The following is a 26,729-nucleotide window of genomic DNA, read 5'->3' on the forward strand; positions in this document are numbered from 1 at the left end:
TCCTGGGGCCAAGGCCACCTTCTCGCACACAGCTCCTGGTGAGAACAGCGTCTGGTGGATAAGGGCTTGGTTGACTCCTGTGACGATTTCTTTAGAAGCTTCATTCTCAGAGCTCTAGGACCTGACATCACAGGAAAAGCAGAGTTAAGCTCCATACCCCTGTCAGCACTTTGGTGGGTTGAGGGATGTGTTGTTTGTTTTCAACCTACAAAAAAAGAGACTTGGCATCACTTTCAGCCAAAGGGGTCAGATCGATTCAACACATCTGTTTCCAGTCTCGATGAAAACTTGGAAATCTGATGTGACAGGGGATTGGGGCACTCTGTCAGCCAGAGAGTTGGTCTCCATTTCCCTAACCTTATGTCACATTCATAACTGGGGCGGGAATTTGAATCATCTTGTGTGTGTGTATGTGTGTGTGTGTGTCTGTGCGCGCGCGCGTGTGTCTGTGGAGGGGTGTTTAACAAAATGTTTTTCTAAATCTTTATTCCGTTTGGTAATTTAGCTATGGTCCCTTAAAATTGCAACAGTTTCAGGGGTTGGTGAACTATATAGCCTTGGGCCATCTCATGTTGCAGGAGAAATTGCATGAGACCTCCCTGTACTCAAAACCTAATATGTTTACTGTTGGTTGGCCTTTATAGAAAAAGTTTGTTGACCCCTCTCTCTCCCCCCACCCCCAAGGGTACCATACCGTAATTTTAAAGAAATTTTAAAGAAAAGAAATAAACTTTTTAGCCCCGGAGAAAACTTTCCCAGCATCTGCTTGGTCAGTAATAACAGGTCAGGAAGAAAGCATACACATCATATCCAACCCCGAGTGCATTCATAATTCCAGCATATAATAAAGCTCCTTACTACACCACGTTCCCTCCCTGTGAACTGCAACAGAGGTACCATTAACTAGCTAGCTGACCTTGAACCAATAATAAAGTAATAAGATAAAAGGAAGACCCATTTCCCCAGCATCCAGTTTAGCAAATAGAACCTGTGACTACCTTGGAGTCCCTTCTGTTTCTTTACCCAGGAACCTCCACCTCCGGGCCCAGCCCCCAGGTAAAACTCTTTTAATCTAGTTTAATTATCTTCCTGCTTTGCTCTGTAATTGTATTCTTTTGTTTTGCCTAAAACTTCTTTTTCTGAATAAAGAACACTTTCAAAGTCCATCAAATTTTATGTTTCATTGGCATTACTTGATTTTCTTGGGGATAAATTCTTTCTGCATTAAAATTTTGTAAGGGTTCTCAGACCAGCAAACCCAGGAACCCGCAGTGACTGCTCAACAAATGCTCTTGAAATACCCTGCAAGCTTTTCTTTCCCCTTTGGTGAGGTGGGGACAAGGTGCAGCGCGCTCAGGGGCCCCTCCCCTGCTGCGGTGTTGGGACTCCTCGCCATGTTGGAAGGCTGCTGTCACCAGCCATTTTCTCTGGCATGTTTAGATTTATCACTGGGCCATGGGAGGGGGCTGCGCTCAAGAACACTGCTGACCCGGGGCAGCTCCCGCGCATTGACTCCACGTTTTCCTAGGAAAAAAAGTGAGATGAGACCTGATTTGTGGGCCTTAAATTTAGCTTCCAGTCAATGTTGGTTGAAGGAAAATCTCATTGTGTCTGTTCTTCGTGTTTTCCTTTTTTTCCTCTTTTTTCTTTATTTTATGGCTGAAAATAAAGTATAAATACTGAGTTTTGGAAGAGGGAACTGTTGTTATGTTTGAGCCTTTTAAACTCTGTAATTACTCTATAAAGGCTGTGTATTTGCATCAGAAATGCATTTAGTCTTAAGTTTAGTGTTCAGTATATGGAACATTTATAATGATGGGGTACTTCCAAAAATAAATCAACTCTATAGAAAATGTTAATCAGCTCATCCCCAGGGACCATAGTGAGTATGTCCATTGTACAAATGAGGAAATGGACATGACAGTTAGTGGTTTGCCCAAAGCCACACTGTCATCGGCATTATGAAGATTTAAGCAAAGGTCCCATGTACAAGAAAATGCAGTCATGTTTTCATGTAAGGCGCTGTGGGCCTTCGTCAAATTAACCTAAATTAAGATTCAGGGACTAACGTGCCTTTTGGTATTTGGAGGAACCTACCACATCAATCACAAAGAGCTGGTTTGCTCCTTAACGTTACCTGCGGGGTTTTAAATAGGACATGGAATTTTTTATTTTATTTTATTTTTTTTGAGTCTGTTGCTTGAAATCAAAAGCTCTGTATCTGGCTAAAACATTGCCCTAAAAATTGAAAAGCAACTGGTTCAAGTGTATTTCACACTGCCAGGGAAAATCATGTGAAAAGTGCAGTAATGCCTCATTCTGTGGCATTCTACTCTTAGAGTTGACAAGAAAGCAGCCTTCTACTAGGAACTTATTTTTCAAAAGCCATTTGTGGGTGGTTGATTCAGGATTTGTATGCACTCTTGCAGATCATCTGCCTCTACAGGTTGGCGTGGCAGAGTAAGGATTTATGTTGAGGAAACACCAAGTCCTCCATTTTCAAAGAAACTTCTGGAATTGGTATTGCGCTTTTCTTAGGCAAAAATCGAGAGCTAATTTTATAGATATTTTCCCCAACAACTGATGGAAGCACAAAAAGATTGTTTTCCCCTGGTTAACCTCTAGTTAATTGAAAAATACAATTCTCTGTAATAGGAAGCTTTTCTTTATTCTCTCCCTTTCTTTTCCTACTACGCTTGGAAACTTGACTCCTTTTTTTTCTTTTTTCTTTTCTTTTCTTTTTTTTTTTTTTTTTTAGTTGTTAGTGTTTTAAAGACACTGTTAACTGTTATAACTCTGGTATCTGGGCATGTGGGTATGGCTTCATTCAAAGACATGGTATTGGCTGAGAGGACTCACCCCCCTGTGTGGTAAACTGCCAGATCCCATACCGTGAGGTTCGCTATGACCCCATGTAGCAGTTTGGACAAAGTCAGTATATAAATGCAGAGAGAAAGTGCTTTGAAGAGGAAGACACCAGAGCGTGCTGCTCAGGGAAAGCCACACCTCACAGAGGGTCGGTGCCAAGGGCTCATCTTGAGCTTGCAGCTTTGAGATTTGACTTGGCATTTCACTCTGCGCTCCTCAGATCTGCATACTGCAGACCCACACCGACCCAGTTTACAAGTGACTGAGAAGCCAGAATGACAATAGAATGCACTGTCCGGTGAGTTGGGTTCAGTTCCCACCCAGCTACCTTTGTGATATTGGGCAAATCATGATTTTTCTAGGTGTTATTGCCTTATCTGTGCAATTGGAATGTTAATGCTTTATAAAGATGTTCTAAGAGCCAACACCTTAACATAAAACCCGGGAGACTATAGTGATTATTATTATACTGTCATTTTGGTGGTTGTCTCCATTATAACTATACAGGTCAACTTACAAGACTGAACAATAGACCAGAAAATTGCTTGTTGAGCATAGGATTAGAGCACCGGGAACCAGCAGTCCTTCAGGAGTGCCTCCCTGGGGCTGGAATGGCTGGGCAAACTGTCGGCTGACATAAAGGACACTATTGCTAGAATCTGAAGACGCTTTATCCAGACAGTGTTGGATCAACTCCACGGCAGTTTTAATCCGTAGTTTACTTTTTTCTTAATTTCATGAAGTCACCACTTTTTTGGTCTGGGGGGCCTCTTATTTGTTTACACTTGTTTTTAGCAGTAACAAAGGAATCACTGATTATTTTGTTCTGGTTTGGCTTTCAAAACAGCTTTTTGAGGGGTAGTAGTTATTGCCCTTCTAGGATTCACTCCTTCTTCTCGCTCCACATTCGGGAAGTGAAATTTGCAGGAGGTCACCTAATTAGTCCCCAGGAGGGGCTGCAGATGCTGAGTGCTTAGAGAAGGCAGTCCATTCCTTTGACCAGGTAACAACGGGAGAGTGTGCTTCTTTTTTTAGTTCATTAGAATAGAGTAGCCATATAGAAAGACCTTCCCTCCCATGCCAATCCCATGGATTTGTCTTTAATTTTATTTTCCCTCTGGTTTAGGGATTGACATCCTGAAACTCGTCGCAGCCCAAGTTGGAAGCCAGTGGAAGGACATCTACCAGTTTCTGTGCAATGCCAGTGAGAGAGAAGTGGCTGCTTTCTCCAACGGGTACACGGCCGACCATGAGCGGGCCTACGCCGCTCTGCAGCACTGGACCATCCGGGGGCCCGAGGCCAGCCTCGCCCAGTTAATCAGCGCCCTGCGTCAGCACCGACGCAATGATGTCGTGGAGAAGATTCGGGGACTGATGGAAGATACGGCCCAGGTAATGAAACTGGGTTGTTGGTCTTTCCAACTAACCTTTTTCTCCCTGAACCAGGGATATAGAATAAGGAAAAATACAGGTGTTAGGTGTTTTGGTTCACACACATTCCCCTTCTAGGGCCGTGGTTCTCAGTCGTTGTCCATTACAATCATCTAGAAACTTTATTTTTTTTTAACTTGTGTTAGTTTAAAGATTTTACTTATTTATTTGAGAGAGAGAGAGAGAGAGAGCACACAGGCGATGGGAGGGGCAGAGAGAGAGAGGGAGAAGCAGATTCTCCTGACGTGGGGCTCGATCCCAGTTGCCCGGGATCATGACCCCAGCAGAAGGCAGACGCCTAACTGACTGAGTCACCCAGGCGCCCCCATCTAGAAACTTTAAAAAAATTCTGATAACTTGGACCCCACTGTAGACCAGTGAGATCAGAATCTCTAGGGGGAGGGCCACAAATCAGTATTTTAAAAAGTTCCCTAAATAATGCTAATGTGCAAAGTTGAGAATCATCCTGTTTGGGGTATATTCTAGCATCAGACTCTACAGCCAGATCTGCTTCTTGTTATCCCACGTACAGTCTCATTTTGCATAACACACTCGGAACAAATCCAAGAAGGAAGATTTTTTTTTTTCCTATTCTCTCTCCACCCACCCATTGCCCCCAGGATATGTTTTTGTGATGTAGTTTAGGGAAGCTCAATCTTACCTTCTGAGGATGCAGGTCGAGCTGACAGCAGTGGGTAACGGGATGGATGGATCCTTCTTCTTGGGCTTGTTCAGTCTGCACATCAGATGGGAACTGAGGGCACCCAGGAGTGTGATTTACTAAGTCACTGGTCACTGAGCTTTGGCTTTGGAGCCAGGCAGCACTGGATTTGAATCCTGGCTCTGACACTAGCTGGGTGACCAAGGACAAATTACTTCGACTTTCTCTGCTTCTGTTTTCTCATGTGTAAGCCAGCCTTAATGGGCTAATTAAGATTAGAGGTAAAGTACATGGGATGCCTGATGCATTGAAGGTGCTTTACAAATGGTAGTTATGATCATAACATAACTGATTTTACTTAGCCTTTCCTTACTCATAGTATGCAACCCTGAAAGGCCATGAATTAAGTACAAATTTGGGTATTGACTTATATGTCTCACAGACTTCGATTAAAGTTTCCGAATATATTCCCAAAGTAAAGGAAATGTTGCCACCGAGACCTGATAAAACCCACTTAAAATTTTAAAAGGCCATTCTGTCGCTGTTATTTTCCAGTGCTCTAAACTCATTACCGAAAGAGCTGGAGAGAGACATTTCCCCCATCGACTCTTAATTCGCGACCGTCCTGTACCAAGTTTTGTATATCATGTGCTTTTATTCTTTTTTATATGAACAGTGTAGTATTTCTTCACTATGGAGGTAAACATTTATCAGGTGGATCTTTTATTTAAGTGACTGGATAAAGTTTATAGGTGCTAATTGATGCCAAAAGTGATCTTTAAACTCCTGGCATATTTTTAACTTCTTCGAGGTGTGGAATTTCAGAAAAAAATATTTATGAATAGATGGGATGGTAAACATTCAAAGGCACACACCAATGTCTTGTGACTTCCTGAGAACGATATCAGAAGTGTGGCTCAAACATGAATGGGCTTCCTTGGAATGTTGACTTTTAGAGCTGGTAAGATGAGCAGCAGACCTGAAGAAGGATCCAGATACTGGAGAATAAGTCATTAGATCTTTTTGATGATACTTACAAGAAAGGTAAAATGTGGTTGATGCAATGTTAGGATTTGGTTAAATGGAATATTTCATAAAGTGGATGATCATGATGCATTTTTAAGGGAAAAGGAGGTTTCTCATTAGATATAAAACCACAGGAAAACATAAACATGGGGAAATGAAAGAGCACAAATGTTAATCTTACATTACTAATTCCAGGTGGTACGATTAGAAGTGATTTTTTTTTTTTTTTAATTTTCTGCAATGAAAACACGTTGCTTTTGTGATTTAAAGTATTTCATCAAACGACTAAGCCGAAGGGGCACCCGAGAAAGGATAGGTAGGGGCTTTGTTTGTGCTAAATTGAGAGAGGGAGGCCCTCCTCATTTCGGTTTCAGGAGAGCAGACCGAGGTTCGTGTGACAACCCATTCTTCCTTGGTAGCATTGAGTGAGGTTTGTAACATTGGGTCAGATTTGCCAAAAAAAATTGTTAAAAACTTACTTCGCTCTTGGATTCTGCAAGTCTGTCTCATTTTTCTGTTGTACACTCAGCATTTAGAATTTGGTCCTAGTGTTTGGGATTACTTCTCTTTTGGAGGGGGTAGTGATGGTGGTGGAGTATTGACTGTAACAAATTACTTGTATGTGTCTCTGATGATTCTGTTGAGGTCCATGAATGTCTACTGAGCACCTACTTTATTCCAGGCACTGTCATAGGTGCTGGGAAAGGTGGGCCCAAAGTCTCTGTGGGGGAGACTGCATATCAAGGAGAGCGATTCATAACAAAAATCACAGTGTCAGTGAATAAGAAAACAAAACAAAATACGTAGTCCCCAAGTGCCAAACTCTTGTACCCTTTAGTTCTTTCCTCTTAAATCGTCTATATCCAACAAGATTCTAATATCTATTCTGTTATTTATTTTTTAAGGGAGAGGGGCATCAATGCATATCCTATAGCTTTCTCTGTGGTTCTAGTGTAACCTGTGTGTGATGACGGGGCCTAAGAAGCCAATATTAAGCTTCTCAGTCCATGTTTTCATAATGCCCATCATTGTCTAGCCACATTGTGGACCCAGCTCTTGACTCTAATTTTAATAGCCAAGGAGCATGGATTTCTGCCGGTCAGCTCTTAGTAATCACACAGTATGTAATTGTCTACAGGTTATCTCTGAGATTAGTTGAGTCAAACAAGACAGAATGCAGGGGGCATAATTGAGACTTTTTCTTCCCACTTGATGATGGATTTGTATTCTTTGTGTATTGTGGTCCTGCTGGGGACTTGAGACTTGGCCCTAGGAGTTAATGGAAGCTTAATGTGTAAAAATGACTGTGTGCATTGTTTGAAAATGGTTAATGTTTTTTCCTATTCATGAACCTGAGAGCACCCACCTTATGTTCCACACAAAGGATTAGCCTGGTGTGCTTTTTAGTTACCTCTGTCAGGAACAGCTGGTCCATTATTAACCATGGTGGCCTATTAGCCATTTTTTAATTAAATGCATCCCAGTCTGACTTTTTCTTTTTTAAAAAAATTTCTTTGTGTACTAAAAATATTATATAATAATAATCACTTTTTGGTGTACTGTTGAGTCCTTTATTTATTTATTTATTTAATTATTATTTTTTTTCTTAAAGATTTTATTTATTTATTTGAGAGAGAGAGAATGAGAGATAGAGAGCATGAGAGGGAAGAGGGTCAGAGGGAGAAGCAGACTCCCTGCTGAGCAGGGAGCCCGATGTGGGACTCGATCCCGGGACTCCGGGATCATGACCTGAGCCGAAGGCCGTCGCTTAACCAACTGAGCCACCCAGGCGCCCTTAATTTTTATTTTTTTAATTCATTTATTTGACACAGAGAGAACAAGAGAGAGAGAGAGAGAGAAAGCACAAGCAGGGGGAATGGCAGGCAGAGGGAGAAGCAGGCTCCCCCCTGAGCAAGGAGCCCGATGCGGGGCTCCATCCCAGGACCCTGAGATCATGACCCGAGCCAAAGGCAGCCACTTAACGGACTGAGGCGCCCTGAGGCCTTTTTTTTTTTAATTAAGTTTTTAAGAGCACTTTTAGGTTTAAAACAAAATTGAGAGGGAGATACAGAGATTTCCCATATACCTTCTGCTCCAACATTTGCATAGCCTCCCCCACTGTCAGTATCACTTACCAGAATGGTACATTTTTTACCAAGGATGAACCTACGTTGACATATAATAATCACTCTAAGCCGATACCTTAGAGCTCACTAAGTTGTATATTCTGTGGGTGTGGACAGATGTATAATGACATATATTCATCATTATACTATCATACAGAATATTGAGACTGCTCTCCCTCCTACCCCACCCCTGACAACCACTGATCTTTTTACTGTGTCCATGGTTTTGCCTTTTCCAGAATGTCATATGGTGGAAATCACGCAGCCTTTTCAGATGGGCTTCTTTCACTTAGTAATGTGCAGTTAAGGCTCCATCACGTCTTTGCATGACTTGATGGCTCATTTTTTAGCTCCGAATAATATTCCATTGTCTGACTGTACCAGTTTATTTGTCCATTCACCTTCCTGACTCTTTCTTTATCGGAGGTATGTATTGTATTTTTCGAGTTCAACGTCTGCAGCCTTCCAGAATCCTGTGCGTTCCTCCCGTCCAGGGCATCAGCATTTGGTAGATGTGGCAAAGCAGTGGGACAATAGTTGGAAGTTATTGGGACTTGGCCAAAGCTATTTAAAAACCCTAATACAGCATTCCAAATTGTATGCTATCTCTTTTTTTCCATCCTTTTACTTTTTTTTTTTTCCTGAGGCTTTATTTAAAGAAAGTCTTTTGTAAGCAGCATATATTTTAAGGTTTTATAAAAAATCTAGTCCGACAGTGTTTGTCATTGAATTAAAGAATTTCAGTGTGGTTACATTTCTCATGTAATTCCTCATATATTTGGGTTTAAATCTACCATCTGATTTTTTTTTTTGGTATTTGTCCTGTCTCTCTTTTTTTTCCTCTCTTCTTTCTTGCCTTCTTTGGATTAATCAAGTATTTTTTTTATTATTCCACTTTTCCTCCTCTTCCGGCTTGTTATAAATGTTTTACTTTACTTTTAATGGTTCCCATAGAGATTACAACTTGCACACTTAAATCATGGGAGATGTTTCCTAAGTGTGTACTTCTCTTTCCAAACAGCACAACAGCCTTAGGAGACTTTAATTCTATTTATCCTTCACTTGCATTATGTTTTTTATTGTCGTGAATTTTAACACCACACGTTTCTTAGCCCCCAAAAGGCATAATTAGTATGGTTTAACACAGTCAGGATTCACATGGATTTACCTGCATATTGATCTTTTCTGTTCTTCTTTCCTTTCTGCAGCTTCAACTTCTACTTGAAGTCATTTTTCTTTGGCCTCAAGAATACTTAGTGAGGGTTTCTAGCAATAAATTCTGTTTTTCTGTGTCTTGGAAATGGCAACTAAATAAAAAAATTGCATTATTTGCCCCCCTCCTTTTTAAAAGATTTTATTTATTTATTTGACAGAAAGAGAGTTCTGAGAGAGAGAGAGCACAAGCAAGGGGAGAGGCAGAGGGAGAGGGAGAGAAGCAGGCTCCCTGCTCCCAGGACCCTGAGATCATGATGTGAGCCAAAGGCAGATGCTTCTGACTGAGCCACCCGGGCACCCGTGCCCTTTGTTTTTGAAGGATAGCTGGAAAAGAGAATTCAGTTTCACTGTTATTTCCTCTTGATGCTTTCATATCTGGATTTAAGTTTCCCCTGCTAAAGAGCAAAGGGGATGTCGTGATTTTATGTTCCTATCTATATTACATAACAAATGAGGTGTACAGTATTTTACCAGACACTTTGGGCAATGCAAAGATGAGTATAAGACGGGGTCAGTGCTGTCAAGGAAGCTTACAGTTGAATGGAAGAAACATACATACTTAACACGGTTTAAGGGAATAAATCCACAAGAGTGGGAGGAGGGAAGGTGCTGGATGTACAGCTAATCCATCGGCCGTTACGGCTCCAAATGGGAACAGGAGTGTGGAGATGTGTGCCCGGTTAAATTCCTGCCCTGGCAGCATATCACTTTGGGAACATTCTGGTAAGTTACCTGGCTCTCCGCTTCAGTTTGTTCCTGAGGAAATGGGAACACTGTTAGTGCCTGTCCTGTGAGCTGTTGTGAGGATTAGTTGAGTGTGTACCACAGTAAGTACCTGGTGAATGTTTACTATTCATAGTTGCAATTATTTCCCGATTCTGGAGGCAAGCGAGATGGAAGAATGCTCCTAAGTAGCTCCAACTCATTCACAGGATGGATCCTTCAAGTCCTGAACACTGAGGGGTTCGTTGCTGACTGTTGGGTGGGGAGGCACCTCCAGTTCCAACACTGCTTAAAGTGGACGGTTGAGTATCAGGGTTGCCATCTGGGTTCAGTGCCCAAGAACTGGAAATTCCAGCTAATGGTAAATATTTATTCCTTACTGCCTGAGCAAATGTTCCTAGGCTGGGGATGTTTTCTCTAGTGAAGAAACAAAGGTGATGGTATGTGTGTGATAACGGTCTGCTTTCTCACTGGCTGTCAGAAAAAGGGAAACAAAATTGAGCAACGGAATTTCTTAGGTTTACTCTCGCCTCCCCTCCCCTCCCCCCTCCCGTCTCCCCTCACCTCTTTTGCTCTATTCTTTTCTTTCCTGGACTTGGTGTATTCAAATAGCCTTAACCAGTGCAATCTTTTTCTTTTTTTTCCGCTGCTTGGAGGGGGTGGACTTGTTTTTTTTCTCTATAGGAAACCTTGGGTAAATGATTTCTCGGACTCAGATTTTTCTATTTAGCATGGGAAATCAAGTGGTTATCAGAATTAAATGAAGTACTGTTTTGTTAAACTGTGGGGTAGAAGAAAGTGAGGTAGTAAAGCGATGCTTACTGGTTAGGTTCGGCAGTAATTGTGATTTGAATTTCAGTATTCCTTTTTTGTCTTATTTTGATAAGGGATGAAAAAAGGAATTCTATGTACATTAAAAAATGCTAATCTTAAAAACAACCACAAGAATTTAAAATAATATAAAGTGTTACTTCAGCTGTCTGCTTTGACCAGAGATTCACAAATGTAAAGAATTGGTGCTGGGGCGGCACCTGGGTGGCTCAGTCGGTTAAGCGTTGGACTCTTGGTTTGGGCTTAGGTCATGATCTCAGGGTTGTGAGATCAGCCCCACGTCGGGCTCTCTGCGCTTGGCGCAGAGTTTGCCTGAGATCCTCTCTCCCTCTCCCTCTCCCCTCCCCCCATAAATAAATAAATAAATAAAATCTTTAAAATAAAAAGGAATTGGGTCTTGTCAGGCAGGGGAGTATCTTATCATTCCTTCCCTTCTTCCAATAGAATACACAGAGTAAAACTACACTAGTGGACCTGAAGCCAACCTTGTTGTGGGCTGCTGTGTAGTAGAATGAGATTCTTGATCCCTTCCAGAAACCATGCAGGAGACCTATGTCCCAGAGACCCGCTGCCCGCCCCCGCCCGCCCCGCCCCCAACTAGAGTAGACAGCGTTTGGAGACTGGTTGGCTTTGAATCTCAACAGCGCCAGGAGCACTGGGCTTTCTGTTTTGGCAAGGACAGCACCACTGCTGCTGCGCAGAGGGAATTACAGCTGCTGATTTATTTTTTTTGTTTACCAGCTGCAGGATGCAACTGTCCTTATCTATGGTCTGACCGAGACCAGCTATTTTCAGAAATTTAACACAATGAGGGCGCGTTGAGGCAAATACCAGCTGTAGGTTTAACTGCTGGCTTTTTGGCTGTTCAAATTTGTCTTTGTCTTTAATGTGCTAGTTGGTCATCTCTGAGAAAATAAGGATTATTACCCCCAGGCCCTAAGTTGTTAGCTGAACTCGCCTGGATCTTGCGCCTGCCCTCTGCCGTGTGACCACAGCGCTGAGGGGCATTTGAGGTCAAGTTACTTCCTTTGCAGCGTGTGACTGTGGGCTCTGGGGAACCCCTGGTGTGATGAGAAGGGGACTTTATAAAGGGATTGCTGCCACAGAGGAGGCCCAGGTCCATTTAGCCGTGCTTGTGGGGAGGGCAGTCATCGTGTACAAAGAAGCGAGATCTGTGAATAAGCCGTTAGGTGTTCAGTGTTGTTTCAGGCCGTTCTACTTATTATCATGTTCTCAGGTTTCACTTAGTTAGTCAACAACCTTTTGTCGAGCACCGGCTGTGTTTCTGGCACTATGTAAAGGAAGGTGGTCTTCGGGCCTTTCAGTAGCTCAGTCACTGAGATGGAGACTCTTGTGCAAATAATGACAATTCAGCGTGATCAGCAGATGTTAGAACAGAAGGGTACACAGGAAATTATAAGGTTGTAGAGGAAGGCAGGGGTACTGACCCACCAAAAAACACATAGAAAACAATAGCAGACATATATGTGTCCATTTGAAAGTCATTTTTAAAGAAAAAAAAACAACAACAGACTGTACTTTCTTTCAAGACTGGATTTTGGTCCTCATCCCTGAGATTTTCCATCTGGTTTCTGCCTATGGAGCCCTACCTACTTGATCACGCCAAAGGCTTCTCAAGCCTTTGACTCTGCAAAGAACTCTTGTTTTATTGAGAACCTTGTTGTGTTTTGCTCAGTTGCAAGCTTTTCAGAAAGCTTTCACTGTTGTGCAATGTGAAAAGTAATAAAGGTGCGATGTCTCACTTCATGGCAGGGCTGGAGTTCGAACTTTGAATCTCTAAGAACTAGTAGAAGGGACTGGTGCATCCAACAATTTGACTTTTGACTTCTTAAGTTCATAGCTGTCTGTAAGGATCTGGGGAGGATTAGAGAGAGTGTAGATACCGGAGATCATAAATATAAATGCCCAGTTCTGCACTTTGAGTACAGGGGCTCATTGAGTAGGGGCTCAATACATGTTTGCTGCTATCTTCTATGTTGAAATTTGAATTTTGCATTCTCCTTTTCTGACTCAAGAGCAAATGATACCACTCTGCACATTAAGGAGAAAGGGAACCAACATTTGCTGAGTATCTACTGTTTCCCAAACACTGTCTGAGTGGTTGACATCTGTGATAACCTAGCAAGCTTTCATGGTCCTGAGAGGTATAGGTTGATATTAGAATTCAGACATATTTCTGTATTTTGTTGAAGGCCATGTTCAGTGTATGATGCACCATTATACACACGACTAAGGAAGCTATTAAAACATTACCATTTATAGTTGTAAGATATATCCCTATTCGAGAGATGTTAAAATATGAAAAAATACACATCATAGAATTAATCAAATATGATAGTTGAGCTTGAGTGTACAGTTTATAAGGAGAAGTCTAGAAGCAGATTCTTGGGGTCTAGAGATCGATACACTCTCGCTCTTAACATGTATTCACACATGCTTTTTTTTTTTTTCTTTTTAAAATTGCCTTTAAGGATAAGATCGATTAACATAAGCAACTTATTTAGTAAACACAAATGGAACACCCATTATGTTTCGAGCCCTGTGCCAGACACTGGAGATACTAGATGAAAACTCATGCCTACAAAACACATACAAAACAAAACACAAAAACAGGGAATCCTCCCTGAAGATGCTGACAGTTTTATAGGAGGGATACGTATGAGCCACAATTTAGAGGATATTCTGTGGATTTGAAGTGGCCTTTATTTTTCTCCTGAGACACAGTGTCTCCATGTTCAGAAAAGGCTGAATTTATTAGTTGATGATACTTTCCACCCCTTAATACACACCCTTACTGGCTTTCTCAAAGAATCCACTGAGAGGAAATCAGAATCAATAGTGTGAAAACAAGCTTATTTTCTCCATCAACTACCAGTGCTGGATATCATATTTTTATTTAGTTTTGGAGCCAAAACTCATATCTGGATAAAGCTTCATAGCTTCCAGTTTGGGCCTAGCTTCTCCATCCTATGTTTACGAGACTGTCTCTTGATCCGTTATAACTCATGTGCCAATAGCAGATGCACTTGCTAATGAGAAATTGCATCATGGTCAACAGTAGGTTTTATGATACACCAGTTGATTTCAACATTTTAAACACTTATTCCTCATATTCTTCGTGAGTGTCAGCTGTCACTCCTGATTTTCCCATTACATTTTTTTTTTTTCACAGAGAAACTTTGATTTATCCACAGTTGGGCTTTGTCAGGGGACATGGAATGACCAACCATTAAAATGACTTGTCACCAAAAAAAGAACTAGAAAAAAACACGGGGAAATTCTTCTTTGTTTTTATTCTCACAACAGTAGGTAAGTCTCTTCTGACAGTGATAGAAAACACTGAAGTCATACAAGAAAGAATCAACTCCTTAACAATAAATGTACAAGCCAGAAAGCATCATAGGCAAAATCAAAAGCCAGAATAATGACTGGGAGAAGCTGTTTGCAACATAGGGTTAATAGCCTTAAAAAAAAAAAAATGAAGAGCTTTTACAAATTAATTAAGAGACCAATGACCCAAAAGAAAAATGGGCAGTCTGTGAACAAGCGAGTTCACAGAAAAGGAAATACTGAAGATTCTTAAAGCTGTATAGGTTTTTTAGCCTTGTTCAGAATAAGAAGAATTAAAATGGAAACCTACACTGAGATACAATTTTAAGCTCTTAGATGGCAAAGAGGGAAGAGTACGACACCATTTTTTTTTTGTGTTGTGAGGGTGTAGGGAAAGAAGCACAGTATCCATTGCTGATGTGTGTGTACATTAGCCCAACCCTTATGGAGAACCGTCTGTATTATCTACCAAAGTGTATGGCAGTTGACTACTGACCTTGCATTCCCAGGAATATGTCCTACATTTAGTCGCACCTACCTCCGCCATGTGTGTAGAAATTGCAAGTCCAAGTATTCCTCTGCATAAATGCCCTTCAGCAGAGAGTTGGTCATTAAGTTGTGGAACATCCACACAGTGGAATAGTCTGCACTTGTCGAAAGGAGTGAGTCAGCCGTTTATGTGCTAACCTCAAGAACTGTTTTTAAATGGAAAAAGGGCAAAGTGCAGAACAGTGGGTGCGCTCGGCCACCATATTGTGTTAAAAAAAGTAAAAGTAAAAAAATGTAATAAATACAGAAGAGCTGGATCAGGTGGAGACTATATATTACCTATTCATTGGTATATCGACTGTGGAAGAGGACACGAGGAGCTGGTAAGAGTCACCACCAGCAGGGGAACTGAGTAGCTGAGGGAGAAGTATTGTTCATGGTAGCCCCTTTCATACTTTTGGAATTGTGTACCAGGTATAGTTATAATTCTAAGAATGCATCCAACTAATGATTTTATTAAATAATACTAATTTAATCAAATTGAGCAGGTTCAAAACACTTGGAGTCAATGAGATGAGCTTGAGCCTTCTTACCTCAAGGTCATGAGTTTCCTATGAAGTTCCTTTCTATCTTCCACAACGCCTTAAGGCAAGCTTGTAAGATTCATGCAACTTCTTTTCATGGTTAGAATTGTTCAAAGGCTGTTTTGTGGGAAAGGCTTCCTAATGGGTTCTCGGTGAGTGAAATTTAAGGAAGCCCACGTCATTTCCAACAGCATGATCGCCTCATGTGTCCATGGGGCTGAGCTTTTGTAAGGCTCAGCAGTATGTCTGAATGTGAGTGAGCTCCAGCTCTGAACCAAGAGAGCCCACTTACACTACCATCACTTCCTTTCTAGTCCGTGAGTCAGCTCAGGGCTGCAATGTTACTGTTGATGTCAGCAGCCGGGACAGCTTGCAGACACATGCGCCAGCAGCTGGGCGGGGCTCACCCTCCCGAGCCAGCTGGTTCTTACCAGCTCTAGCAGCTTCCTACAGCACTGCTTGGGGTTTCCTCTGGCTCTTCCCTTCTGCATCCAGGAGAGGAACAGATCCCTTGTTTAGGGCAAGGATTGGCCACCTTGACTTAAATGTAGGTGGATTCGTAGGCTTTGGGATTCAGTTTTGACGTTAACTCTTAGAAATAAACAGAATTGATGGATGACATATACACGCACGACTGGCAACTACCTTGACTTGGGCCTGGGGTAGTTAAGGGAGAAACACACTCTGGCCAGTTAACCTGGGATAAAGTTTAAATATAGCCTTAAGGAAGGTTGCAATTGATACAAAATACTTTCATTATGCTTTGCTTGGATAGATCTAGGGTGGGTGTGAGGTGTCTTTTAAAATAATTTCCCAGTGGCTTTGCCATTTTTTGGCCAAGGTAATCCTCTGAGCCTCCCAAGGATGAGTTCCTTCATTCTGCGGGCTCTGCTGGGGCTCCCAGCTCTCGGAGGCTCAGTGTCCACTCAGCTCTGCTACCGTGGTGGTCTGACACAGGGCTTCCCAGGGAAGCTAAGCAGGGCTTCTTGGAGTTGCACTCCTGTTGCAGCTTCCATCCCATGACCTCCAGTGGCCTTGGGGGGATCTAGACCACATAAGGCCAGCAACGTCTGCTTGGCAACTGATGATTTTAAGTGTTAGCCCTGTTCCTTGCTTATGCAATGGAGGCACCTCCTTATCTCCCTTTCCCGTGGCAGGGGTTGGGCAAGAGAAGAAAGATGGAAAGACAACAACAGACTAAAGAGAAGCCTAGGAAAAGTTTGGGGAATTTTTGTCTTATAGTTATTTGGCTGTTAGCCCTTTTGTATACTTATTTTCTGAACTAAAAAATAAGGCTTACGAAACAAAAAAAGTTGAAAACACAGTACAGCAAACACCCATAAACTTACCAACTAGATTTAACAGTTAATTCACATTTTAACATCTTTGCTTTATCTATATACATGCATGTATATTTCTAGTTCACATTTCCATTTCCAAGAATTCCCTCCAAATTTCTTTAAAACTGATACTACTTCTGAGGGCTAAGGAATCAGCACCTTCCCGTGTCCTTTTTTTCTTTTTGTTTGCAAAAAAATTTTTACTGAGTAAATTTGGATTATGCTTGCCAAGACCTCTTATTCTGAGTTGAATTTAATAAGAATTCACGCTAGAAGAATAAAGTCATTGTCTCCTACCCATTTTTCCTTTTTATTAAGTTGGGGACCACTGCTGTATTTGTTTCATTTTTTTTTAAGGGAGAAATCATTGTATTTCTCAGGTATTATTCACTATCTGAACTTAGGAATTGAATAGATTCAGATAATTTTTGGAGAGACAGTTGGTAACTGTCATTATCTGAACCCTCATTTATATCTGAAATCCTGGAACTACATAGATTTAGATAACAAAGCTCTCCTTATTATCTGCATTCCTGTTCTCTAAACACAAGAACTACGTAGACTCAGGCATCTAGGTACTCATATGCCGAGGGAGATGGCCCTTGCTTTTATCAGAGGCCATTCTTATGTACTTACTAGACCTATAGGAGGTCATGAAATCTAATCTGATTACGATTACATGAGCTCTTGGGAGAGCAGGGGGAGCAAGCTTGAGATAACTATCATCATCCTTAAATAATTTTAGTTATGTATTTATTTGTGACTATAATTCTTTTGAGATGAAATTTTAGTGGCAGTTGAATGTGTTTGTTTTTTTTAAACAATCACTGGTCTGTTGGGATCTGGAATATTTTCAAATACAAAGCCAAGTTATTGGGCCACAGTGGATGTGTCTGATATTTACAGAATCTCCCATCTTTATCTCAGAGCCAGAGTGTAAGCTTGCCATTGAGTTACAGATCCTTGTGGACCCTGCCTTTTGCCCCTTCCCTCTGGCTCAGAAGCCAGAGCAGCATCTTGTGGTCATGTAATTGCTTGTATTGAGTGTATGGGGGGTTGACATTTCCTGTAAATGTCTAGTGGGTCCAGACAGAAGTGACATAGCTCAGCAAGGAGGATCACTTGGACCTGATCAGGTCCGTCTGGTTTCCAAGTGATCCTCCTTGCTGACCTATGTGACCTTGGGCAGGTTATGCAAATAACCTTTGTGACCTTGGGCAGGTTATGCAAATCTCTTAGAGGCTCAGTTTTCTCATCTGTCAGATGAAGCTCATAAGAGCTACCTTCACAGCAAATGGATTACTTAACATTTCATGCTGAATCATTTTGTGCAGTACTGGTATTGGTTTATTTCTTAAAGTCCCTGTTGTTTACTGGATCTGAGCAACAAGCTGGTCAGCTCAGATGGAATAGCAATTAGTTTTCATTGAATTTAGCAAATGGGCTTTTAAAAACCATTATTGAAGTGATGGAAAATTTCACAAATGTGGCACAGGATTTTCCCTTCTTTCTAAGTGTTAAATGAGGTCTGGAGGGAAAGTTCAGTGGAAAGGGTAACTTTTGACTGTAAGGAAGCTTCTTCTTGAATCTATCAGGCATATCTGGCTATGGGGGGGGAGGAGTGGCCATGTGGAATCCAACTAGGTAGTGCCTGGAGCCAAGGGGTTCACTTGAACCCCTTTAGCAGATTGGCAAGGAGCATCTAGGCTGGGTAATTAATGTTTCATTTCAGGGGATCATTGATGCATCAAAGTTGTTAATTAGTTTTATGAAAACAGATTGTGTAACCACAGGAAGATTGTAATTGAAAATAACTCAGTGGTAAACCTTAGTTGGGTGAACCAGTTGGGGGTAACTTGGAAGGAGAGAGGGAGTCGGGGCGGGTGGGTTGGGGGCAGGGAGAATGGCATAGCAAGAGTAGGGCAGACAATAAATAAAACATAAGTTGAACAGAGATTACCTGGTCTATCTTTTTTGTTCAGAAATGTGGAAACAGGTCTAAGGAGGGAAGGGATTTTTCTAAGACCACACAGCCAGTTAGAGGTCTGTTTCCTCTCTTCCCTTGCAGTGAAATCCCAGGATATTAATGACTTTGATGTTTAGGAGTTGACTATGAGGAACATTACAATGCATGCTGGAAAAACTGCTTCTGAGGCAGAGAGTATACTTAGGAAAGCTGCTAGATCATAGGAGGGAAGAAAGGTAGTCTTAGAACCTTGTTTCATTTCACTTTTGCCATGACCAAGACTTGCAAGGATGTTCCTTTACAACCCACTAGTGGACCATCCCCAAGGACTAGAAAACTCTTCAGCCTCCACAGTGTATCCTCTTAAGAAGGGCCAGTTGACGGGGAAAGTGCTTTTTGGTTTGATATTAAAGGAGAAGACTTATTTTTGAGCTTCAGTTTCAGGTTGTAATTCAGCTGAGCACCTGGAGTGGGCACTTCACTTTGGAACCTGTAGGAGCAGAGGGTTGCCCGGACACAGCTGAAAATGGCTCATTCCAGCGTCACCCAAATACAAGTTCAGTCCCCGTTCTCACTAACGCTGCTGCAAACTTCTATACCCCAGAGGTGTTCAAGCCCCCAAATTTCAATCAATACCTTGTTTACCTCATCCATTTGGCTGGTTCCTTGGACTCAGTGGTTCTGGTAATCAGAAAGGAAAACAGGTCAGCAGAGGAGCTTTAGTTAGGTGTGACTCAGCTGTGGACTTGAGGTGAACCATTTCTCTCTCTTCCCCTATCACTTGGGACTAATAAATACAGTATCTGGAAGGACTAAGTATACTTGCATGGAGACTAATCAGGAGGACATTTGGGGGCTCATTTGGCCAAAATAAATTGCATGCTCTTGAAGTTCACACAATAGAACCACCGGTCTGATTTTGGCTGCTTGGGGAGCTCTCCCCTCATCATCCCTGCCTCCTCCCGCTTCCGTGTGTCTTACCGTCTCTACCTCATTTCCCCAGTGAGTCTTCCAAGTGAGCATGAGGAGCTCATGGCTGGGAGGCAAAAAGAATTGTATTTTTTAAGTTTCTGCAAAGGGACTTTGATTATCTGGTGGATAGATTGCCTTCACTGGCCAAGTTTCCCGAGAGGTCTTTCTCTTAAGGCTTAATATCTACCTCACTGCAGTGTTGCGCTTTTGGGCCTGGGAACTCTTAACAAAAGTCTAGAGAGGCGCTCGGCCAAGTAGGTGATCTTCCAACTCTCCTGTTCCTTGGCTACCAATATAAATAGGACCCACAGCAGCCATAACATTTTCAAGTTAGCAAAAGGAAAACATACTTATCAGTGGTAACTGCTTTTAAAAAGATAACATGCATTATTTTTATAATTATAAAAGTTAATATGTCCCTGTAGAGAACTTGGAAGCCTCGAAGATGCATAAGGAATAAATTAAGTCACTCGTAATCTATTTTGTGAATATTTGGATAAGTTTATGTTTACAGCTTTTGCAAGAGGATGAGACCCTTTTCTGGCTTTCTTGTTTCGAGTATTTGTCTTTTGGGGCGCGTGGGTGGCTCAGTTGGTTGAGCGACTGCCTTCGGCTCAGGTCATGATCCCAGAGTCCGGGATCAAGTCCTGCATCGGGCTCCCTGCTTGGCAGGGAGTCTGCTGCTCTCTCTGACCCTACCCCCTCTTGTGCTCTCTCTCTCTCTCAAATAAATAAATACAATCTTAAAAAAAAAAAAGAACTTTAAAAAAAAGAGTATTTGTCTTTTAGTATCTAAGTCTTATTAGAGGTATTCTTTATTTGCTGTGAACTCAACAGTGAACTTTCTGAATCAATAAAGAATTAATTTATTCCACATATCCTGATGACTTCATTTCCAGTTAGAGCTATCATAGGTCATACAATGCTTGAGTTGCTGTGTTGCAGTGCAATTTTGATGGATATTATGAAGAGTAAGCTCAAGGGAGGAAAGAAGTTAAGTTTCTATGAGCAAGATTTTCTTTTCTTATAGGAAAAAAATGCAAATAACTTTAGAGAAATCTGGAATCCACCTGGCTGCTGTGTATCCTGCATAAAGCAAGGGATACCTACACTTAGTAGCTGAGTAGATTTTCTAGGAAGATGGTTGTCACGTGATCTCGGGCTTTGGCTATGGTTGTTAGCCCCACTGTGGCGATGCTAAAACCATTTTTAGGGGCATTTTCATATTCTCTTGACTCATTGTTAATTACAAGAGGGCATTCTGCAGCATTCTGTCTTTCTGAATGATGTTGGAAATCATGCATTTAATTTCCACGGATAGGATCCTTTGGCAAAAGTGGAGAAAAAATTAAATATTTAAAGTTTTGAACTAAGTTCAGGAAATGGGTGGGTGGACTCCTTAGTCTGTTGGCATGTGATTTGGGGGCAGGAATTTCTTTTTTTAAGCAAGAACAGGGCACTATATTGACTGGCCATGTTGTCCAATGTAATGTTGTCCCTGAGAACCAAAGTGTAGACAAGTGCTCTTTGTCTAATTGAGTGAATAAAAAATGTGTATTGGCATGAATGGCCATGTGCATTTTCAGGGCGGAGGGGCACATGCTGGGGCCCTATTGAATTAAAAAATTTAAAAGCATATACACAAAACTTTGTGGATCGGAAGGGGGCAGCTGGGAATGCATTACCCAAGTCTTAAACTCGGGGTATGGGTGGTTGTGCAGAGGACAAGTGCTGTTGGAACGGTAGACACGTGCAGTAATTGGTGGTCTTTGGAATCTGCAGTCAGTTGCAAGAATTTCTCAGGCCTTGTAGGTTGTAAAACAGACAGTTGTGTTTGCTTTGTGCTTTTTACAACTCTTCAACCTAGTACTTTGAAATGAGGGTCAATGTCTTCTCGATTGAGGAACTTGAAAATGTTTTGCTTGTGATGTGTAAGTGAAGTCAATAGGGTTCTAATGAGTGGTGATGAACACTCCCTGAACCCTGCTTCGTGGGATCTGGCCACCTGACTCCCAGATTTGCAGCCATGCCAGAAGAGCCAATAAAGAGATTAAGGTCAGTGGATTTGGAAGATGCCACAGGTACCTGCCAGAGTTCTGAAGACTAGTGGCAAATGACAAGCCAAGTACAGGTATCAAGCAGACCTGAATTGAGCACTAGCCTTCTTCCATTGGCTATGTGCCCTCTCTGGGCCTTAGTCATTTCACCTGTAAAATGGGGTGATATCACCTATCATTTCCCCACTGCACACCCAGGTGCAAGCCGTGGTTTTTACCTTCCCCAAGCCACTGTAGCAGCATCCTAACTAGTCTATTTTTTTTCTTGCCCCCCTAAAATCCATTCTCCATGTACCAGCCAATGGTCAATGAAGCTCACCATTGCCATCTGAAAACTTCTTGTTTGTTTGCTTACTTGTTACTGTCTTTCTGACCCTCCCCTCCAGAATGCAAGCTTCACGGTCTCCGTTAAATCCATCGGAGTTGTACCCTGGCTCCATTGGGGTGGTCCTCACTCTCTCCGTCCAGCTGCTTTTGCCTCTGGGGTTCTCCTGAGCTGCTTTGAAGTGGGAGCTGGGGAGCCCAGGGTCTAGCCTTAGTTCTGCCCCTTACTGGGCAGGAGCCTGTAATTAAGAAAGTCACATCATTTCTCTAGACCTCAGTTTCCTTACTTGTAAAGAGAGGTTGTATTAGTTTGCTTGGGCTACCATGAAAAAGTACCACAGACTGGAAGCTGAAACAGCAGAAGCTTATTTTGTCACAATTCTGGGGGCTAGAAGTTTGAGATAAAGGGGTCCTCAGGCTTCTCTCCTTGGCTTGTAGAAGATGGTAGCCTTCCCCGTGTGTCTTCACATGGTCTTCCCACTGTGTATGTCTGTGTCCTAATGGCTTCTCATAAGGACACCAGTCATACTGGAGTAGGACCCAACTGTCCCTTAATCACCTCTTTTTGAAGTTACTTAGTTGGCTCTGTCTGCACGTACAGTTATATTCTGAGGCTCAGGAAGTTTCGACTTCATCATACGAATTTTGGGGGATATAATTCAACCCATACAGAGGGGACTGTTCTAGATATTATCTAAGACCTTTTCCAGCTCTATGAAATTATATTTTGAGTTGGAGGTCTTCCTCTTCACTCCCTTGTCCTGCTCCACTCCTGTGAGGTAACAGTTTCGTGCATAAACTTCCCAATATTTTGGTAAAATTTTATTTATTTGAGGGGCACCTGGATGGCTCAGTCGTTAGGCGTCTGCCTTCAGCTCAGGTCATGATCCCAGGGTCCTATCTCTCCCACTCCCCCTGCTTGTGTTCCCTCTCTCACTGTGTCTCTCTCTGTCAAATAAATAAATAAGATCTTAAAAAAAAAGATTTTATTTATTTGAGAGAGAGGAAGTGGGCACGAATAGGGGGAAGACCAGAGAGAGAAGCAGGCTTCCCGCTGAGCAGGGAGCTGATGCGGGGCTCGATCCCAGGACCCTGGGACCATGACCTGAGCAGAAGGCAGACGCTTAGCGACTGAGCCACCCAGGTGCCCCTGCTTCCTAATTTTTAATGCTTACACATAGCTCCACGTATATTTTTGAAGGGTTTAAAAAAGTGTGTGTGTGTGTGTGTGTGTGTGTGTGTGTGTGTGTGTATTTAGCAATAATGTAAGTTATGGACCATCAGAACAGCAGAATTTATCTGTAAAACATTAAATGGGACAAAAAGAACACCTCAGGGGGTTTCATTTTCATTTTTTTCTCTTTAATTTTTGAAGTATATAATAAAAAAGCATTTTTGTTTGTTTCCTCCCCCAGCTGGAAACTGACAAGCTGGCTCTCCCGATGAGCCCCAGCCCCCTTAGCCCGAGCCCCATCCCCAGCCCCAACACGAAACTTGAGAATTCCACTCTGCTGACGGTGGAGCCTTCCCCGCTGGATAAGAACAAGGGCTTCTTCGTGGATGAGTCGGAGCCCCTTCTTCGCTGTGACTCCACATCCAGCGGCTCCTCCGCGCTGAGCAGGACGGGCTCCTTTATTACCAAAGGTATGGACATTGGCAGGACGGCTACAAGACTTACTCATTCTGTAAGCCTCCCCCAGAGGAGCCTCTGGGGTTTCTCCCTGGCCCGTTCCACAATCCAGGGGTAGTTGAGTCATTTGGGAGACCTGTCTGGGAAGATCTATCATAGACCCCAAGATGAGGCTGGCCTCAGAGAAACCACATCGCTAGCCAGCCGGGACCCACCCAGAAGGTCTCTTCCAGCTCTGATTATCTGGCAGAGAGTCCACATTGGTCGCCCTTTATCCTCATGATGCTATCGAAGGTGCTTTGGGAAGGTCTGATAAAATGTAGTCTGGCAGGTTTTTTTTGAAAATTATTTACCAGGTTTGTAGAATCCAAGGATTTAAAGTGTAACCTATCTTGAGCGTCTAGAGTGTAGGTTTCAGTGACTCAAACGAATTAAAATAGCAATGTTTTAAAACATTGTGGATTAGTACATTTGGTAAATAATTTGCCACTTGCAGTTTTTAATAGCAGGATAAGGATTGGCATGCACGCTGTATTGATGACAGGGTTTTGTTTGAAATTTCCCAGTTTGGGTAATTCCAATTACATTCTCGTGGAAGGGTTGTATTTTATGTTATGTTATAGTTTATGTTTATAAAATACGTTCTCTTTTCTATACCTTAGCTATTTAGATGATCTATTTTATATTTAAATGAAAGATTTATATTTTAGTTTGTATTTTATGTTCCATGTTATACTTTAGAGAAAGCTTTTTATAATAGTAGTAAAAGTTACAGTCCTTCACCTCATTGTGTAAGGTATGACCCAAGAAGCAGTATTTTCTTATTTATGTGCTTTTGCTCTTAGCAGTTTAGTTTTAAAATTTGGCCGTATAATTAGAAAGTTAGATGAGCAGATTACATTGACTTGGAATTTTTGAGGGGCAAAGGTGAACTGATGTCTTTGTTTAGTAAACACATTACAGGTGGGGAGAGTGGCTTTTTTTGTTGTTGGTTTTGTTTTATTTAAGTTTCTGTAAGTATTTCAGTATCCTCCTGAGTTTTAGAAGAATCTAGAAGTCTTGTAAATCTAGGTAAAGTCATGCTAATGACAATCAACAACCCATTCAAGCGGTTCCTTGTCTGACCTCTATGAATCAAATCTTGTTATCTTAAGTGCAAGGGTGGGGGGGACTCTCACCTTGAGGGTGGGGGTGGGAACAGCCTGTGGGGAGGGGAGCTGTCCCCCCTAGCTCTCCTCCTCGCCTCTGTTTCCCCAGTACAGTCCCTTACCTCTGTCGCCTTCTCTCCCCTCTCCTCCCTGCAGAAAAGAAGGACACAGTGTTGCGGCAGGTACGCCTGGACCCCTGTGACTTGCAGCCTATTTTTGATGACATGCTCCACATTCTGAATCCTGAGGAGCTGCGGGTGATTGAAGAGATTCCTCAGGCTGAGGACAAGCTGGACCGACTGTTTGAGATTATCGGAGTCAAGAGCCAGGAAGCCAGTCAGACCCTCTTGGACTCTGTGTATAGCCATCTTCCCGACCTATTGTAGAACCCGAGGGATACTGCACTCTGGAAATGACTCAATGTAGTGGCAGGGTGATTTTTCGTTGGTTTTGTTTTTGTTTTTCTAGTTTTTTGGGGTGTGTGTGTGTGTGTGTGTGTGTGTGTGTGTGTGTGTTTAACAGAGTATATGGCCAGTGTTTTGAGTTCGTTCTTTCTTTTTTTAACCCTTCTAGGAAGTTAGTTTATAAGCCTTCTCAAGGTGTAACTGTTGAAAAATACCCACCACTAAAGTTTTTTAGGTTCCGTATTTTTCTCCGTTTTGACTTCTTACGTATTTTCAGAATTGTTCTGTGCACTTTAAATTCACTTAATGTACCACAAACGCAGTGTGACTTTCCCTGCACACTGGATTGTGAGGCTCTTCTTAAAAGTATAATGGCATCTTGTGAATTCTCTAAGCAGTCTTTCATGTCTCAACATCCACATCTGCTTTTTTTTTTAATGATTACTATTTTTATTATTATTTGTAATTTACAAATTTTCCTAAGGGTTGAAGAAATGTAATACCCCATTGAGTTACTGTAATACAATTAGATTTTGAGTTCTCTTTTTAATATGCCTTGGTGTAGAGTTCATATTCATGGCTGAAACTTGACCACACTGTTGCTGATTGTATGGTTTTTCACTTGAGCACCGTGTAGAATGCTTCATTACTTGTGCTTCTCTTATGCTAATATGCTCTGGGCTGGAGACAGGAAATCCTCAAGCCATCAGAACTTGCTACTTAAGTGGCTTGACAACTGGGCCACCAAAGAACTTGAACTTCATCTTTTAGGAATTGAGCTGTTCTGGAACATACTGCTGCACTTTGGAAAGTCACAACTGAGTGCCAGGGGCACCTTTTTCCATAGGGAATTTGCCCAGCTTTGCTTTAAAAGATGTCTTGTTTTTTATACACACATAGTCGGTAGGTCCAGTCCGCCTCAAGGCCTCGGTCTAGGTGGGTCTCCTTCGTCCTTCAATCACTTTAATTAAAAATGGCTGCAGCTATAAGAACTCTTACCTGATATATTTGCAACTCTGCTCCCATTTATAAACCTGCGCGCTCTCTCTAATGCTCAGTTGGCAGACTCGAATGCAAAGGTGGCGTGGACTCCCTTTGGGCGGGGTTTGTGGGTTGTGGTGAGGGACTGATATCAGAAAAATGCCTTCAAGTGTACTAATTTATTAATAAATATTAGGTGTTTGTTACTTGAGTAGTTTGAGTGTATTTACTACTTGCCTTATACATGTGCTGAAGTTATAACTCTTTGATGAGTCCCTTGGAAAAGAATATGTGTGTTCCAAAAATCTCAGCATTTCTGATCTGTAAATCATGCAAATTAACAGAGCTTTGTGTCTGGAAGAGTATCTGGAGATACGTAGAGAAGGATGGCCAAGCGTTAAAGATGACCAAGCATTTCCTGGTCTTTTGAGGGTAAACCTAAGGCTCCTGTTTTGGAGTTCATTCCTATTTTTAGAAAGGTGGATTTGGAGGTGGAGAGGTGAAAATGATGACCAGGCCCTGGAGTATATTCTTACTCGTGTCCATCGAGGAAGTTTACCACTTGGGGGGGGTCTATATCAGTTCACAGGCTTCTGTGTGAA

The 26,729-nt window shown here is 42.0% G+C and overlaps 1 protein-coding gene across 1 annotated transcript in view; it reads left to right on the forward strand.

Annotated features, from left to right (window-relative positions):
• The window catches only part of TNFRSF21 (TNF receptor superfamily member 21), a 67,597-nt gene extending 41,264 nt beyond the window's left edge, over nt 1-26,333 (forward strand). The window contains exons 4-6 of the mRNA XM_027600980.2: nt 3,995-4,260; nt 23,380-23,608; nt 24,899-26,333. Of these exons, the coding sequence (XP_027456781.1) occupies nt 3,995-4,260; nt 23,380-23,608; nt 24,899-25,128 (725 nt within the window). The 3' untranslated portion in view covers nt 25,129-26,333. The remainder of the gene's footprint in view (nt 1-3,994; nt 4,261-23,379; nt 23,609-24,898) is intronic.
• Nucleotides 26,334-26,729: the final 396 nt, after the last annotated feature.

This window comes from Zalophus californianus, chromosome 7, assembly GCF_009762305.2.
Source record: "Zalophus californianus isolate mZalCal1 chromosome 7, mZalCal1.pri.v2, whole genome shotgun sequence".
NCBI lineage: Eukaryota > Metazoa > Chordata > Mammalia > Carnivora > Otariidae > Zalophus > Zalophus californianus.